Here is a 13,054-nt window from a genome sequence, read left to right on the forward strand (position 1 = left end):
ATTAACCATTAACACTGGAAGGGTGCAAAATATGCTACTACGTGCTGAAACACCAATGATACCAACAATTTTACTTCTGCATTATTACTCAACAGCTAATTCAGGGCCTACTGAGGTAATGGTGTGTTATAATGGAATAGCCATTGCCACCAGAATATTTTCCCACACTAAATATGACTCATAAAATGGAAGTCAAAACAAGCATCACAAACGAACCAATCCTAGATGACAAATAGCAATTTGAGGCACTTCATCGTCCATAGAGCAAACTCAATACACCAATACAAGTTTGATCCCAGCATGATCTAATTCACAGTTAAATTACATTATTATTGCAATCTCTCTAATTATTAAACTTCACAAATTCAGTCACAGGTTAGTGAAATTTTCCTTCTCAAATGATAACCATACAAAAACACAAACTAGTCAATAACAAATACAAAACCCACCTTAGAATCACTCCTTCTCTGCACAGAACCCAATTCGAAATCCCAGCAACACCTACAGCAAATCACGACTTTTGTCTGTCACAGGATTGAGAAGGAGGAGGACGTTTGTGAACAAAGTCATAACCGAAACCAAAATTTAGGGTTTTTTTAGGCCTTGAAGGAGCAGAGGAGAAGAGACCGACGTCGATTCAAGACTCGAAACTAGAGGGAATTGAGACACCGTCAAGAACCCCCTCACCAAACCCTAACATTGCCTGCAGAGAGAGAACGACAGAGTGCTGCTTAGGTTTTCGTGACAGCGGGAGAAATAGAGTGGTGGTGGTCGATGGACACAGAAACCGCCGAGAGAGGAAGAGAACCGTGACAGAGAGCTGAGAAAGGGAGAGAAGCCAGAAGCGTTAGGTCGGCAATCAAAGGCCAATAACTCCCCAATACATGTGCTTTTATATGGAGGGCAGTTTGGTCATTTCACGTTCACAAGTGATTATATCAGAACACAATTTGTAACCTGATCATTTCAGAACACCACTTATGAAAACTGATTATATCAGCATATTTCCCTAATTTTTTTGACGAATTTTTTCTTATTGTAGGTGGATTATGTAGACAATACACTGTTTAAAATTTAAAATTTATATTAGAGTAAAATAATGCATAAAATCAGAATTTTCAGTTTCTTGCCACATTTATTTCAAAGGGCAAAATGGACCAAAAAATAACATATAAATATTAGTGGGTCTAGATCAAAAACAAGAAAATGCATGGGTTAAACTTAATTAAAGCCAAACCTTTTGGGATTGGATCTAAAGATCGCTTAACTAGTTACACTACGTACTATATGTTGACTTGAGTCTCCTAATTAATTAAAAAAATTTATTTCCTTAATTAATTAAGGGATCTACTTTCTTATTTTATATAGTTGACAAATCATTGTATAATTAGAAGATACTATCCTAATTGATTAGATAATATCTATGTAAATTCATATATACACCTCCTTATGGAGAAGAATAAAACTTAACCTAAAGTATTCAAACCATATTCATATTTTAGCACTATATAAGTTTGTTTATTTATTTATTTATTTATCAATGCGTACTATATGGGTTGATAGATGAGATCATCAATATCTCCTAGTGTAACGAGTCTTCAAAGTAAAGAGACCCATCCCCCTTTTTCTTGATGCACAATTTTCCAGCCGACTTTCCAAGGAGTCTCTTGTTGGTCTCACAAGAATCAATAGCCATGGAGGTAGTGAGGAGGAGAAACAGACTCCAAAACATCTTCTTGGGGTCTTTCACTGAGAATGTATGTGGTCTTGATTTGTTTGGATCTTCGACCTGTAAAATGACTTATGTGAGTTGGCCTAATCACGTGTTATAATTATTGTATTAGAATGAGATAATGGGGTTCATGTTTTTCAGTTATTGTTAGACTTTTAATTTTGACAGACTTCAGTTATTTAATGCTTATATTGACTAGGACTCAATTACTTAAAAATATTTGTTTTGTTTAAACTCTTACTCTATCTATAATAGGAGAGATAGAGGTTTGTTCAATATAAAAGAATTGGTCCCTCATCTCATAATGCATGAGTTCTATAGCGTGCTTGACCTATGTGTTGCAGAAAGAAGAAAATCATTCCCATAGTTGTCATGTTATCTTCACTAAGTATGAATCAATCGATAACTCTGCTTTTATTCATATGTTTATTGTATTTAACTTTAATTATTCTTGCACGACCACCAAGGGTCCTTGACTAGTAAGTACCATACATGAAGCTCTTCCTTGATTTTCTGTTACTCTTGGCAATTCCAAACATGTGTGAAATTGTGTTCCAGCAACAAACTATAGAGACCAAATGGAAATCCAAACAAGGTGCAGGAACTATAAGTTTTACCTACTATTGGATTTGAACCAATGACTCCCGCCGTATGAAAGCAATACTCTAACCACTGAGTTAAGTAGGTCATTTATCATCACAAATAGAAACAAATGGGACCTATCACATTGATGAATTATAAATGTAATATTAATTATAAGCAATACCAATCAATCCAAACAAAGTGCAGGAACTATATTTGTACTTCGGTCATTATAAGGAATTTGATTAGTGAATCTTATAAACTGCATATTGAAATCTAATTTTGTTTATATTTCAACCAAAAAACTAAACTTATTCACACAAAAATACATGTTTTTACAATAGATAAGAATTGAAAGAAATTTAAAAAAAATAAAAATAAAAAGGGAATAAATATATATATATGTATATCAGTCCCCTTCTATTGAGGGATCCCTCAAATAATTTTATTTGAGGGACGCCCTTTAGGGTACCCTACAATTTTTTTCCCAATGATCCAAACCATTTATTTTTTAGGTCTTCATTTGTAGATCATTCTTAAAAAAAATTAGACAAATCGGAAACCGTTTCGACATCCAATTGTGTCTTACAAAATCAATGAACACGGTGCTTCAAGAAAATCCTAAAATTTCAATAACTTAATTGAGTGGTCAAATGATATCGGATTCAAGTGATTTTTTGTAGAGATGATCTTTGAATGAGTATCTACAAAATAGACAGTTTGGATTAGTGAAATACAATCCGGAGTGGGGCCTACAAGGGGTGTCCCTCAAATAAGCTTATTTGAGGGATCCCTCAATGGAAGCTCTCTGTATATATATATATATATATATATATATATCTTTGCATAACTTTTCTAAAGCTACACATTCCTTACTTACGAGAGTTCTCTTTTAGGAGTATAAAAATGTTTTTATGACAAAAAGAGTTAGTAACCTTTATTAGTGACCAATAAAATGGGACTAGTTAGTGTAAACTTTAAAGTTATAATAACTTGAACACTAACCTTGTTCTGCCATTGAAGCCTTTTGTCAAACACCTGGGAGACAGCTCTTCTCTAAGATCACCGATTGCCTTATTCTCAGATTCCAGATGGGGTGAATCACTTGATGAGATTTTTGTGTGTATCGGCTCTTAGAGGGAGCTGTTCTATTTATATGCATCACTCAAGGAGTCTTGCCCATCAAGAGACTCCTTGAGGTATCCTTATTGCTATAGAACTTTTAATCCTAATTCTCATAGAACTAGAAACCCCTTTAGCCTTGTAATCCATATGGGACACTGACACAGAGGCTGCAGGTCGAGAGTTGTGTTGAGCTCTTGATTAGTCTTGAGTCTTGCAATCCGATAATGAATAGAAGACCAATTCTGAAAGGATTGGGATAATAAATTATCTTACATTCTCCCACTTGGTCAAATATTCATTGTGACTCAAGAGCAATCTCTTAATGGCCAATTTAGAACTCAACCTTCTCAGTTTCTTATCAAGCCACTGTCATTGATATAAACTCATATGGAACTGTCAAAGAACATTGAGCAACCAAACTCAAGTCTTTTACAACCACACATACAAATGTACATCAACACATGTGACTGCCAACTGAATTAGTATCAAAAACTTGTTGTGATCTACCTTAGTAAACTTAATGATCAAAACAAAACTTAGCTCACCCTTACAAGACTACCAAGGTCTTAATAAACTTGCATGACTCCTTCATGGATACGAAAATGCAATAACACAAGTGCTAGCAAATTTTGCAGATTCTTCCTTCATCCATATGCCAAAATATTTATAAATTGGAAAAACACAATTTAAGAAAACTTTGAATAGCAATTTCAAAATAAAACTGTAAGGACAACTTCGATTGAAACTAATTAAAAGAAAACAGATCTAACTCTGGCTCCCACTGACTCCCACTGACTTAAACATCAAAACTGATCTACTAACCCATGCTTCTGACATGCCTATGAAAAATATGATTAGGCAAACCTTTGTTCAAAGGGTCTGCAATCATAGAATCTGTCCCAATGTGATCTAGAGTTGTAAAACCATCTCGAATCTTCTCTTTTGCTGACAGAAACTTTAACTGCAGATGTCTCAGACCCGACGATCTCTTATTTCCTTTTGCAAAATAAACTGCAGCACTGTTATCATTCCACAGCTGGATTGGTCTCTGTATGGAGTCCACAATTCTCAACACTGACATAAAATTCTTAAGCCATATTGCTATTGAAGTAGCTTCATAAACTGCTAAGAATTCAGCCTGCATAGTTGAGGTTGATACATTTTGTTGTTTTACACTTTTCCATGCCACTGCTCCTCCTGCAAACAAGAATACAACACCTGATGTACACTTCTGAGTATCCAAGCATCCAGCAAAATCTGCATCAGCATATCCTTCCAGTTTTAATTCTTCAACTCTTCGATAAACCAGTTTGTACTCTTTAGTTCTCTGTAAATACCTCAAAACCTTCTTGCCTGCTACCCAATGTTGTTGGCCTGGGTTAGATTGAAACCTTCCAAGAACACTTATGCAGAAAGCAAGGTCTGGCCTTGTACAAACTTGTGCATACATCAAGCTTCCTACAAGTGAAGCATATGGCTTGTCCTGCATTTCCAGCTTTTCTTGCTCAGTTTTAGGAGATTGATCACAGCTCAGTTTATCACCTTTTGAGAATGGAACATCACAACCTGTGCAGTTTTCCATATTGAATCTTTTGAGTATCCTTTCTATATATCCTTTTTGTGATAGACCAAGTAATCCCCTTTCTCTATCTCTACTAATTTCAATCCCCAATACATAATTTGCTTCACCTAAATCACTCATCTCAAAATAATTTGACAGCATTCTCTTAGTGTCATGTAATAATGACAAGTTGCTGCTTGCTAAGAGAATGTCATCAACATAAAGGAGCATGAAAATATAATGTCTTCCATGAAATTTGAGATAAATGCATTCATCTAAGGGATTATCAATGAAACCTTGAGACTTCACAACTTCATCAAACTTCAAATACCACTGCCTTGAAGCTTGTTTTAAACCATATATTGATTTTTGCAACTTGCAAACCAAATCTTCTTCCCCTTTTTGAATGAAACCATCCGGTTGTTTCATATAAATTTCTTCAATAAGGTTTCCATTCAAAAATGCAGTCTTAACGTCCATTTGATGGAGATGTAAATCGAAATGTGCCACTAATGCCATTATCACCCTTAAAGAATCTTTAGTTGAAACAGGTGAGAATGTTTCATTGTAATCCACTCCCTCTTGTTGTGTGAACCCTTTTGCTACCAAACGTGCCTTATATCTGTCTATTTGTCCCTTTGAGTTTCTTTTGGTCTTGTAAACCCATTTGCATCCTATTGGTTTACATCCTTGAGGCAATGCTACAAGCTTCCATACACCATTTTTACTCATTGACTGAAGCTCAGACTCCATTGCTTCCATCCATTTTTCACATTCTTCACTTTGCACAGCCTGTTTAAAAGACACAGGATCTTCTATGGTGTTGATGTCATGTTCTGACTCTTGCAGGTAGACATAATAGTCGTTTGATAAAGCAGGTCTCTTAGTTCTTTGTGACCTTCTCAGTTCTGAGTTATAAGGCTGCTGCTCTTGTTGATCTATCTGCATATTTTCTGCTGCAGTTGGTTGAGCTTCAGTTATTTGATTCTCTTCTAAATTTCTTTCATCATGAATTGGTGAGATTTGCTTGTCACTCGAATCAGTGAATGGCAAGACTGTTGTTTCTCTTATCAAATCTTCTTTTCCTGTAAATTCCTCATCTTCCAAATTTTCATCAAAATCAAAATTTTCATCAGTGCCTTGCTCACTTTCATCCTCAATGAAAATTGCTCTTTGTGTTTCCATAAACCTTGTGGTATTGTTGGGACAGTAAAACCTGTACCCTTTTGTTCTATCTGGATATCCCACGAAAAAGCATGTAACTGTCTTGGAATCTAGTTTCTTTTCTGATGGATTATAGAACTTTGCTTCTGCCTTGCTTCCCCAGACTTTGAGGTGTGAGAGACATGGTTTTCTGTTGCACCATATCTCATAAGGGATTTTGTTCACACTTTTCGTAGGAGTTCTATTCAGCAAATAGTTTGCTGTTTTCAAAGCCTCCCCCCAGAGAAATTTTGGAAGTTTAGAACAGCACATTAAGCTTCTAATCATTTCAATCAATGTTCTATTTCGTCTTTCTGCCACGCCATTTTGTTGTGGCGTACCTGGATTAGTATATTGAGCCACAATTCCTTCTTCTTGTAAAAACTTTGCAAAAGGTCCAGGATTTCTTCCTTTTTCATCAAATCTGCCATAAAACTCACCTCCTCTGTCTGACCTTACCACTTTTATTTTCGAATCCAGCTGGTTCTCTACCTCTGTTTTGTAAACTTTAAACATGTCTAATGCATTGGATTTTTCAGATATTAAGTATACATAACCATATCTTGAAAAATCATCTGTGAAAGTTATGAAATACTTAAAACCATCATGTGTTTTAGTGGGAAAAGGACCACATATGTCAGTATGTATAATTTCCAGCAGTTTCTCACTTCTTGTAGCACCTTTCTTCCTCAAATTAGTTAACTTTCCTTTAACACATTCAATGCAAACGTTGTCTTTGTCATGGTGGTTAAGTAGTGGCAACAGATTTTCTTTGTTTAGCAGATTCATTCTTTCATTCGAGACATGTCCTAGTCTCTTGTGCCAAAGTCTATATGATTCTTCTTTATCTGCTTTCCTTTTAGTGCTTATCAGATTGATGTTTAGATTAGCAGTACTTGGATTTGGTTTCTCGCAATTCAAACGAAACATGCCATCATCTAGAAAACCATTACCGATCATAACTTTATTTTTGAAAATGGAGAATCCAGACTCATCAAACTCAAACTGTAAGTTTGATTTTACAAGCTTACTAACTGAAATAAGATTCCTTTTCATAGAAGGAATATAAACTACATCTACTAACTCCAAAATAAAACCAGACTCCAAAACGATCTTAGCTAATCCAATGTACTCCACCTTGACTCTTTCTCCATTTCCCACGAACACTTTCATCTCAGCCTTGCTTGGCAACCTCTTTGTTTTGAACCCCTGCAAACAATTAGCCACATGAACTGTTGCACCACTATCCAACCACCATGAATCTGAAGAAATCCCAATTGCATTAGACTCAAAACAAACATTTACTTGACTAGACTTACCTTTAGCCTTCTGTTTATCTAGCCAGCGTTTGTATCTGTCACAATTCCTCTTCATATGACCAAATTCTTGCAGAAGTAACACTTGAAACCTTCTGGTTCTAGCCCCTTACTTCCCTTTTCTTCCTTGTTTTTCTTCCAAGCAATTTTACCCTTTCCAAAATCCTTTTTGGGTTTGAAGTTGTGAACCATGTTAACTCTTTCTTCAGCCTTATCTTTCTTCATATTTTGTTCTTCCTGCACACAGATGCCTATGAGGTCAGTTACTGTCCATATTTCCTTCTGTGCTACATAGGTGCTTCTAAGGTGCTTGAAAGTGCTTGGTAGAGAATTTATTGCAAAGTGTACCATCATATTTTCATCCACATTGACTTTGAGTGCTTGCAGCTTGTTCCCAATTTCCAGCATATTCAATATGTGTGTTCTTACACACTTCTCCCCATTGTATTTTGCATCAGTAAGTTGTGCCATCAGAGTACCAATTTCAGCTTTCTTGGATTCCTGAAATTTTTCCGCAATAGAATCAATGAACTTCTTGGCATTATCAGATGGTGTGATGCTTCCTCTGACAGATGGTGAAATTGATCTCCTCATGATTAGAATAGCCATCTTGTTGGCTTTAATCCATTTTGCATATTTTGCTTTTGCTTCAGCAGATGCAGTAGCAGCAGGTTCTGCAGGAGCTTCTTCTTCAATGACCATCTCATAATCCAGCAATCCTAGAGCAATTTCCACATCTTCCCTCCATTTGGTGTAGTTGGAGCCAATGAGAGTTTCAATCGAGTTGTGATTAATTGAAAAACACATAGTATATATATATGTGTTTAAAACTGAAAAACCCCAGAATCTTTAAAACATGATCAATTCTCACCTTTAGGTGAAGAAATCAAAACATGTTCATCAACACTAAGATATGAAAATCACATAAGCTTCCTGTACAAGAAAAGTTCCACATCTTTGGACAGAAGAACAATCTTGATAGCCTACATGTTTCATCTCTTATGCTGTTCTGCTGAAAATAATTGCATGATAAATCATTCACATCTTTGGACAGTGAATCATTCATTATGCCTTTATTTTCAACACAAGTTTGATCATAAAACTTTGAATGTACAGATCTTGTTGTGTCTGAGTTGCTTTGGCTTGCTCAGAGCACAGCAAGAACTATACAAACTTTGATCAATTTCTGTTTTGTCACAGCAAGGTGTTAACTTTAACTCTTGCTGTAACAAGTTTCTTTAACCTTGAAAACTTTAATTATCCTTCAATTTTCAAGTTCTAAAAGCTGCAACAAAATTGGTTAGGTAGAAGATAAAATAACTTATGCTCTGATACCACATGTAAACTTTAAAGTTATAATAACTTGAACACTAACCTTGTTCTGCCATTGAAGCCTTTTGTCAAACACCTGGGAGACAGCTCTTCTCTAAGATCACCGATTGCCTTATTCTCAGATTCCAGATGGGGTGAATCACTTGATGAGATTTTTGTGTGTATCGGCTCTTAGAGGGAGCTGTTCTATTTATATGCATCACTCAAGGAGTCTTGCCCATCAAGAGACTCCTTGAGGTATCCTTATTGCTATAGAACTTTTAATCCTAATTCTCATAGAACTAGAAACCCCTTTAGCCTTGTAATCCATATGGGACACTGACACAGAGGCTGCAGGTCGAGAGTTGTGTTGAGCTCTTGATTAGTCTTGAGTCTTGCAATCCGATAATGAATAGAAGACCAATTCTGAAAGGATTGGGATAATAAATTATCTTACAGTTAGGTCAATAGATCTTGAATGCGAATGTTGAGCCTTCTGAGCCAAATAGAGTGAACAATCATGTGGAAAACATCATATCTCTTAGGGGGTCCATTCACTAAAAAATGTCGTTGCACTTGTTTCACTCTCCTTTGCATTCTGAGGTATTGTCTACTAGATATGCTCATCAATATGTTCTTGATATCGGATATATTCTTGACTGGCACTTGTACAGAAAACGACTTCCAATCCAACACATCACTGAAAGGTGGAATATAGCCATCCGAAATCAACACTGGGATGCATTCGGCATAAATTGCTTCTACCACCCTAGGACTTGCTACTTCGTACCCACTAGGGCATAAGCAGAACTTGCTGCCCTTCAACATTTTCTCATAGGACACTCCTCGAGGAAGTTGGTCATAGACTTGGACATCTTGGTCTTTGCCTTTCCATTCATTCAGAAGAAGGGACCTGATATGGCCATGCAGACGACCTGCAAAGAAAGCTAGAGTGGATCGAGTTGATGGAGACTGGCCACCAAGCCCTGACATTTCTGATGTTTTAAGATTTATTTCTGGAAATGATGCATCTTTGGAGGGATTAAATCCTTCCGAAGTATTTGCATTGCACAAAACTCTAATTGACTTGTGAAATAATAGGGGGACAAAGGATGTTGTAAATGGCGCCTGTAAAAGTTAATAGTGCATCAAGCAATCAATTGAATATATTTAAGTTCATAATGAGAAAGAAAAAAAAATTATTTATTTTCCAAGCTAGAAGAAAAAAGATGAAACATGAAAAGGGAAAAAGAACTAACAGCCACTAATAAAAGGAACTTGGTACCACCACTCACAATCCAAAAAGAAGGAATTGCAATCAAACACCAAATAAAGTTCCAAAATTTCTCCTCAGGACAAAGGAGGCTACAGGGAAAGGAATAATTTATCTATTTCGAAAATTAATAATTGCAACAAGACAAACACAGCTAAATAATGATAAATGATAATAATCCTGACAGATATATGTTATGTTTTCCATAACATTGGATAATAAATGCCTTCAATCAAATGGAAAATTTGGCATAAGTCTAAGTATGATGAGAGATATTAGGTGCATTTTACACAGAAATTATTGCTGATTCAAGTTCTTTTATTTTTGTGCCGTTTAAAATTACAGGCCTTCCTTTAATTTATTACTGTTTACTTGTTGTATAAGTGTGTGAAACACTAGAAAATATCTAAGAAGTTTGGGTGGGACCGTGGGAGGAGAGGATTTGCAGGTAACCTATTAATTTTATCATGTTTTTTTGGTTGCGTGCGTCCAGTCCAGGGCTAGGGACAGACAGAAGTGACACACCACATAAATTCAAACATGTGTCACAAAGAAATAAATGAAGACCTCCTATACGTTCAAACTTTCAACACACTAATTTGATCAAGTAATTTAAACCAGGGTTAATTATATGCTTAAAGCAACCATGCATAAATATCCAGCCTACTTTATAAAGTCGTACGTCTTTCATTGGATTCGTGATTATCTTTTTATCAAGGAGAATATAATCTTACAAGCCACTAGCTAGGTGTAGGTGTTTCTAAGCCACAAATGCAAAACAGGAAACATACATATAGAGAGACAAAATGAGAAAACAGGAGCGTCAGGATGTGGCCTTATGTGCATTTGGTAGCTAAGAGTAATTTTGATAATTCTATCCACGCACACAAGTATTCAGTTTGGAGTGTAGATTATGAGAAGAAAAAAGTGTAATTATATGTACCCAATCGTGACAAGATAGCATGAAATGGTCGGCACCAAGGCTTCGGTTCCAGAAGGGATGCTTTTGAGCGATGAGATTGACATAGTCGATGATAGCAAGCTTCATGCCATGTCGATCGTTTGAGTTGGGCATATACAGGTACTGAACCATTCTAACCACACTGAAGGGAAGAAAATAGACAAGTGCCTTATTGGGGTCTCTGGTACGATACATGTTGCCCTTCTCCATCTCATGAATAAATCTTCCCTCTTATGAATATATGCTCCTGCATGGACCGTCATGAAATATTGGCACATCTCCTTCTTCGTACACATAAATCTTGAACAATTTCTCCATCTCTAAGTAACTCCTAAATGAATTGTAAATTGTAATATAAGATGTTAAGACCTCGGTAATTGAACCATTAATCATGTTGAATTTTTAATTCCGACCATCCACAATTTGACAGCATAAGTATTTATTTACTAAAGATTAATTAGAGTTGATTAGAATATAGCATATATTACCTGTGGAAGGCATTGGGGTTCCGATATATGGGGCCTCGAGGAACATAATCAGCGTCTTGATGGGTTGATGTCTTGTTTCTAACTTTGGCAGCTTCTCTTATGGAAGACCTTGCTCTACCCAAGCTTGCTTCTAATCTATCAAGCTGGCCGCTGCTTCTCATGAATACCGTTTTATTTGCTCCTTCATCATCATCAACTGCCTAAATATTAATCACCAAAAACCAAATTAATTAAGACATATATATATATATATACATCCACAGAGAGAGAGAGAGAGAGAGAGAGAGAGATGAATGATTCTCACAAATATTTGAGGGGCAGGAGCTGGGGCTCCTCTTTGATAATTTGAGAAAGTAAAAAGTGGAGCTTGTGCTGTTGGTTGAGGCTGCCATGTTTCTTCTCTAGATAAAGCAACAGGGTAACTAGTACTACTACTACTAGTATTATTCCACGTCGTCTCCAATGATGACGACGGCGACGATGATGATGAAGAGCTGAAGGCAGTTGGCTGTATGAGAAAGATTACCAAAAAAACCACCAAAGGAATTACAAGCAACCCCACTAAAATTGAGGATGTGGTAGGCCTCATTTCTCCGGTCTCCACTTTCTTTAATGCTCCAAAATCTATATATCCACTGGGACTACTACTACTATAGCCAGTATATTTTTGTTCTTTTGTTTTCTCTCTTTTTAAGTGAATGTCGGCCTAGGCTTTGTAATGTTAGAAAGAAGGGGGAGTTAGGGAAACAGAGGGAGGGGTATATAAGGTATAACCATATAGTGGAATTTTGGAATCTCTCCTACAACTTGAACTTTGCCAGGAACCAAGCAACGTCCTGCTCATAGTGATAGTGACCTCTCTCTCTCTCTCTCTCTCTCTCTGTGGATGTGGCTCGTTTGCAGTTATTGTTCTTCATCTTAAAATGCATTGTGATGCCATTTTCCAAAACGAAGTTGCCTTCTTTGTATGACTTGGAATTCGCTACTAGAATCTGCTTGACTATAAAGAGAAAGCTACAACACCATTAAAATACAATCTAGAGGTTGAAAGTTTGACATGTTGAAATACTTTTTTTTTTTTTTTTTTCACTTTTTATGTGTGCTTTTAAGTTTTTATATTGAGTTACATGACAGCATTATGTTAAAGGGTCTGGATGTTATGTGAAGCAGAATATAATTGAGAAAATATAATTAAAATATAATCTGAATGTTTAATTAGTCACATAGTATTACTATGAATGAGGAAAACTTGCTATAAGAGGAACATCCCCCCATCATGTGCCCTGCCTTAGGAGAAATTATAGAGCCGTACGGTATCACTCCTACTGTAGCGCAACCAATACAAAGGCCACTTATACCAAGGTACGTCTACCAAAATAATGTCCGGCTTGATCAATTAACGATCTTCAGTTTGGACTTTAAAAACTCGACTTTGTCAGACAGCTCCCTATTTCAATTCTGATGGCTCAAGCTGGCTGACCCCAGCCAATTCAACTAAACCC

At 36.3% G+C, this 13,054-nt stretch overlaps 1 protein-coding gene, 1 non-coding gene and 1 pseudogene across 2 annotated transcripts; all 3 read right to left on the minus strand.

Moving 5' to 3' along the window:
* TRNAM-CAU lies at positions 2,347 to 2,419 on the minus strand. Its single transcript has one exon. It is a non-coding gene; the product is annotated as a tRNA-Met (tRNA).
* LOC18779704 lies at positions 3,156 to 13,037 on the minus strand (annotated as a pseudogene).
* LOC109948467 lies at positions 7,141 to 9,294 on the minus strand. Its single transcript, XM_020561486.1, has 3 exons — positions 8,895 to 9,294; positions 7,523 to 8,349; positions 7,141 to 7,412 (listed from the first exon to the last, which is right to left on the minus strand). Exons 1-2 carry the CDS (start codon positions 8,905 to 8,907, stop codon positions 7,574 to 7,576), a joined length of 789 nt encoding a protein of 262 aa, XP_020417075.1. The 5' UTR covers positions 8,908 to 9,294; the 3' UTR covers positions 7,141 to 7,412; positions 7,523 to 7,573.

The sequence above is a fragment of the Prunus persica genome, chromosome G4 (assembly GCF_000346465.2).
Source record: "Prunus persica cultivar Lovell chromosome G4, Prunus_persica_NCBIv2, whole genome shotgun sequence".
NCBI lineage: Eukaryota > Viridiplantae > Streptophyta > Magnoliopsida > Rosales > Rosaceae > Prunus > Prunus persica.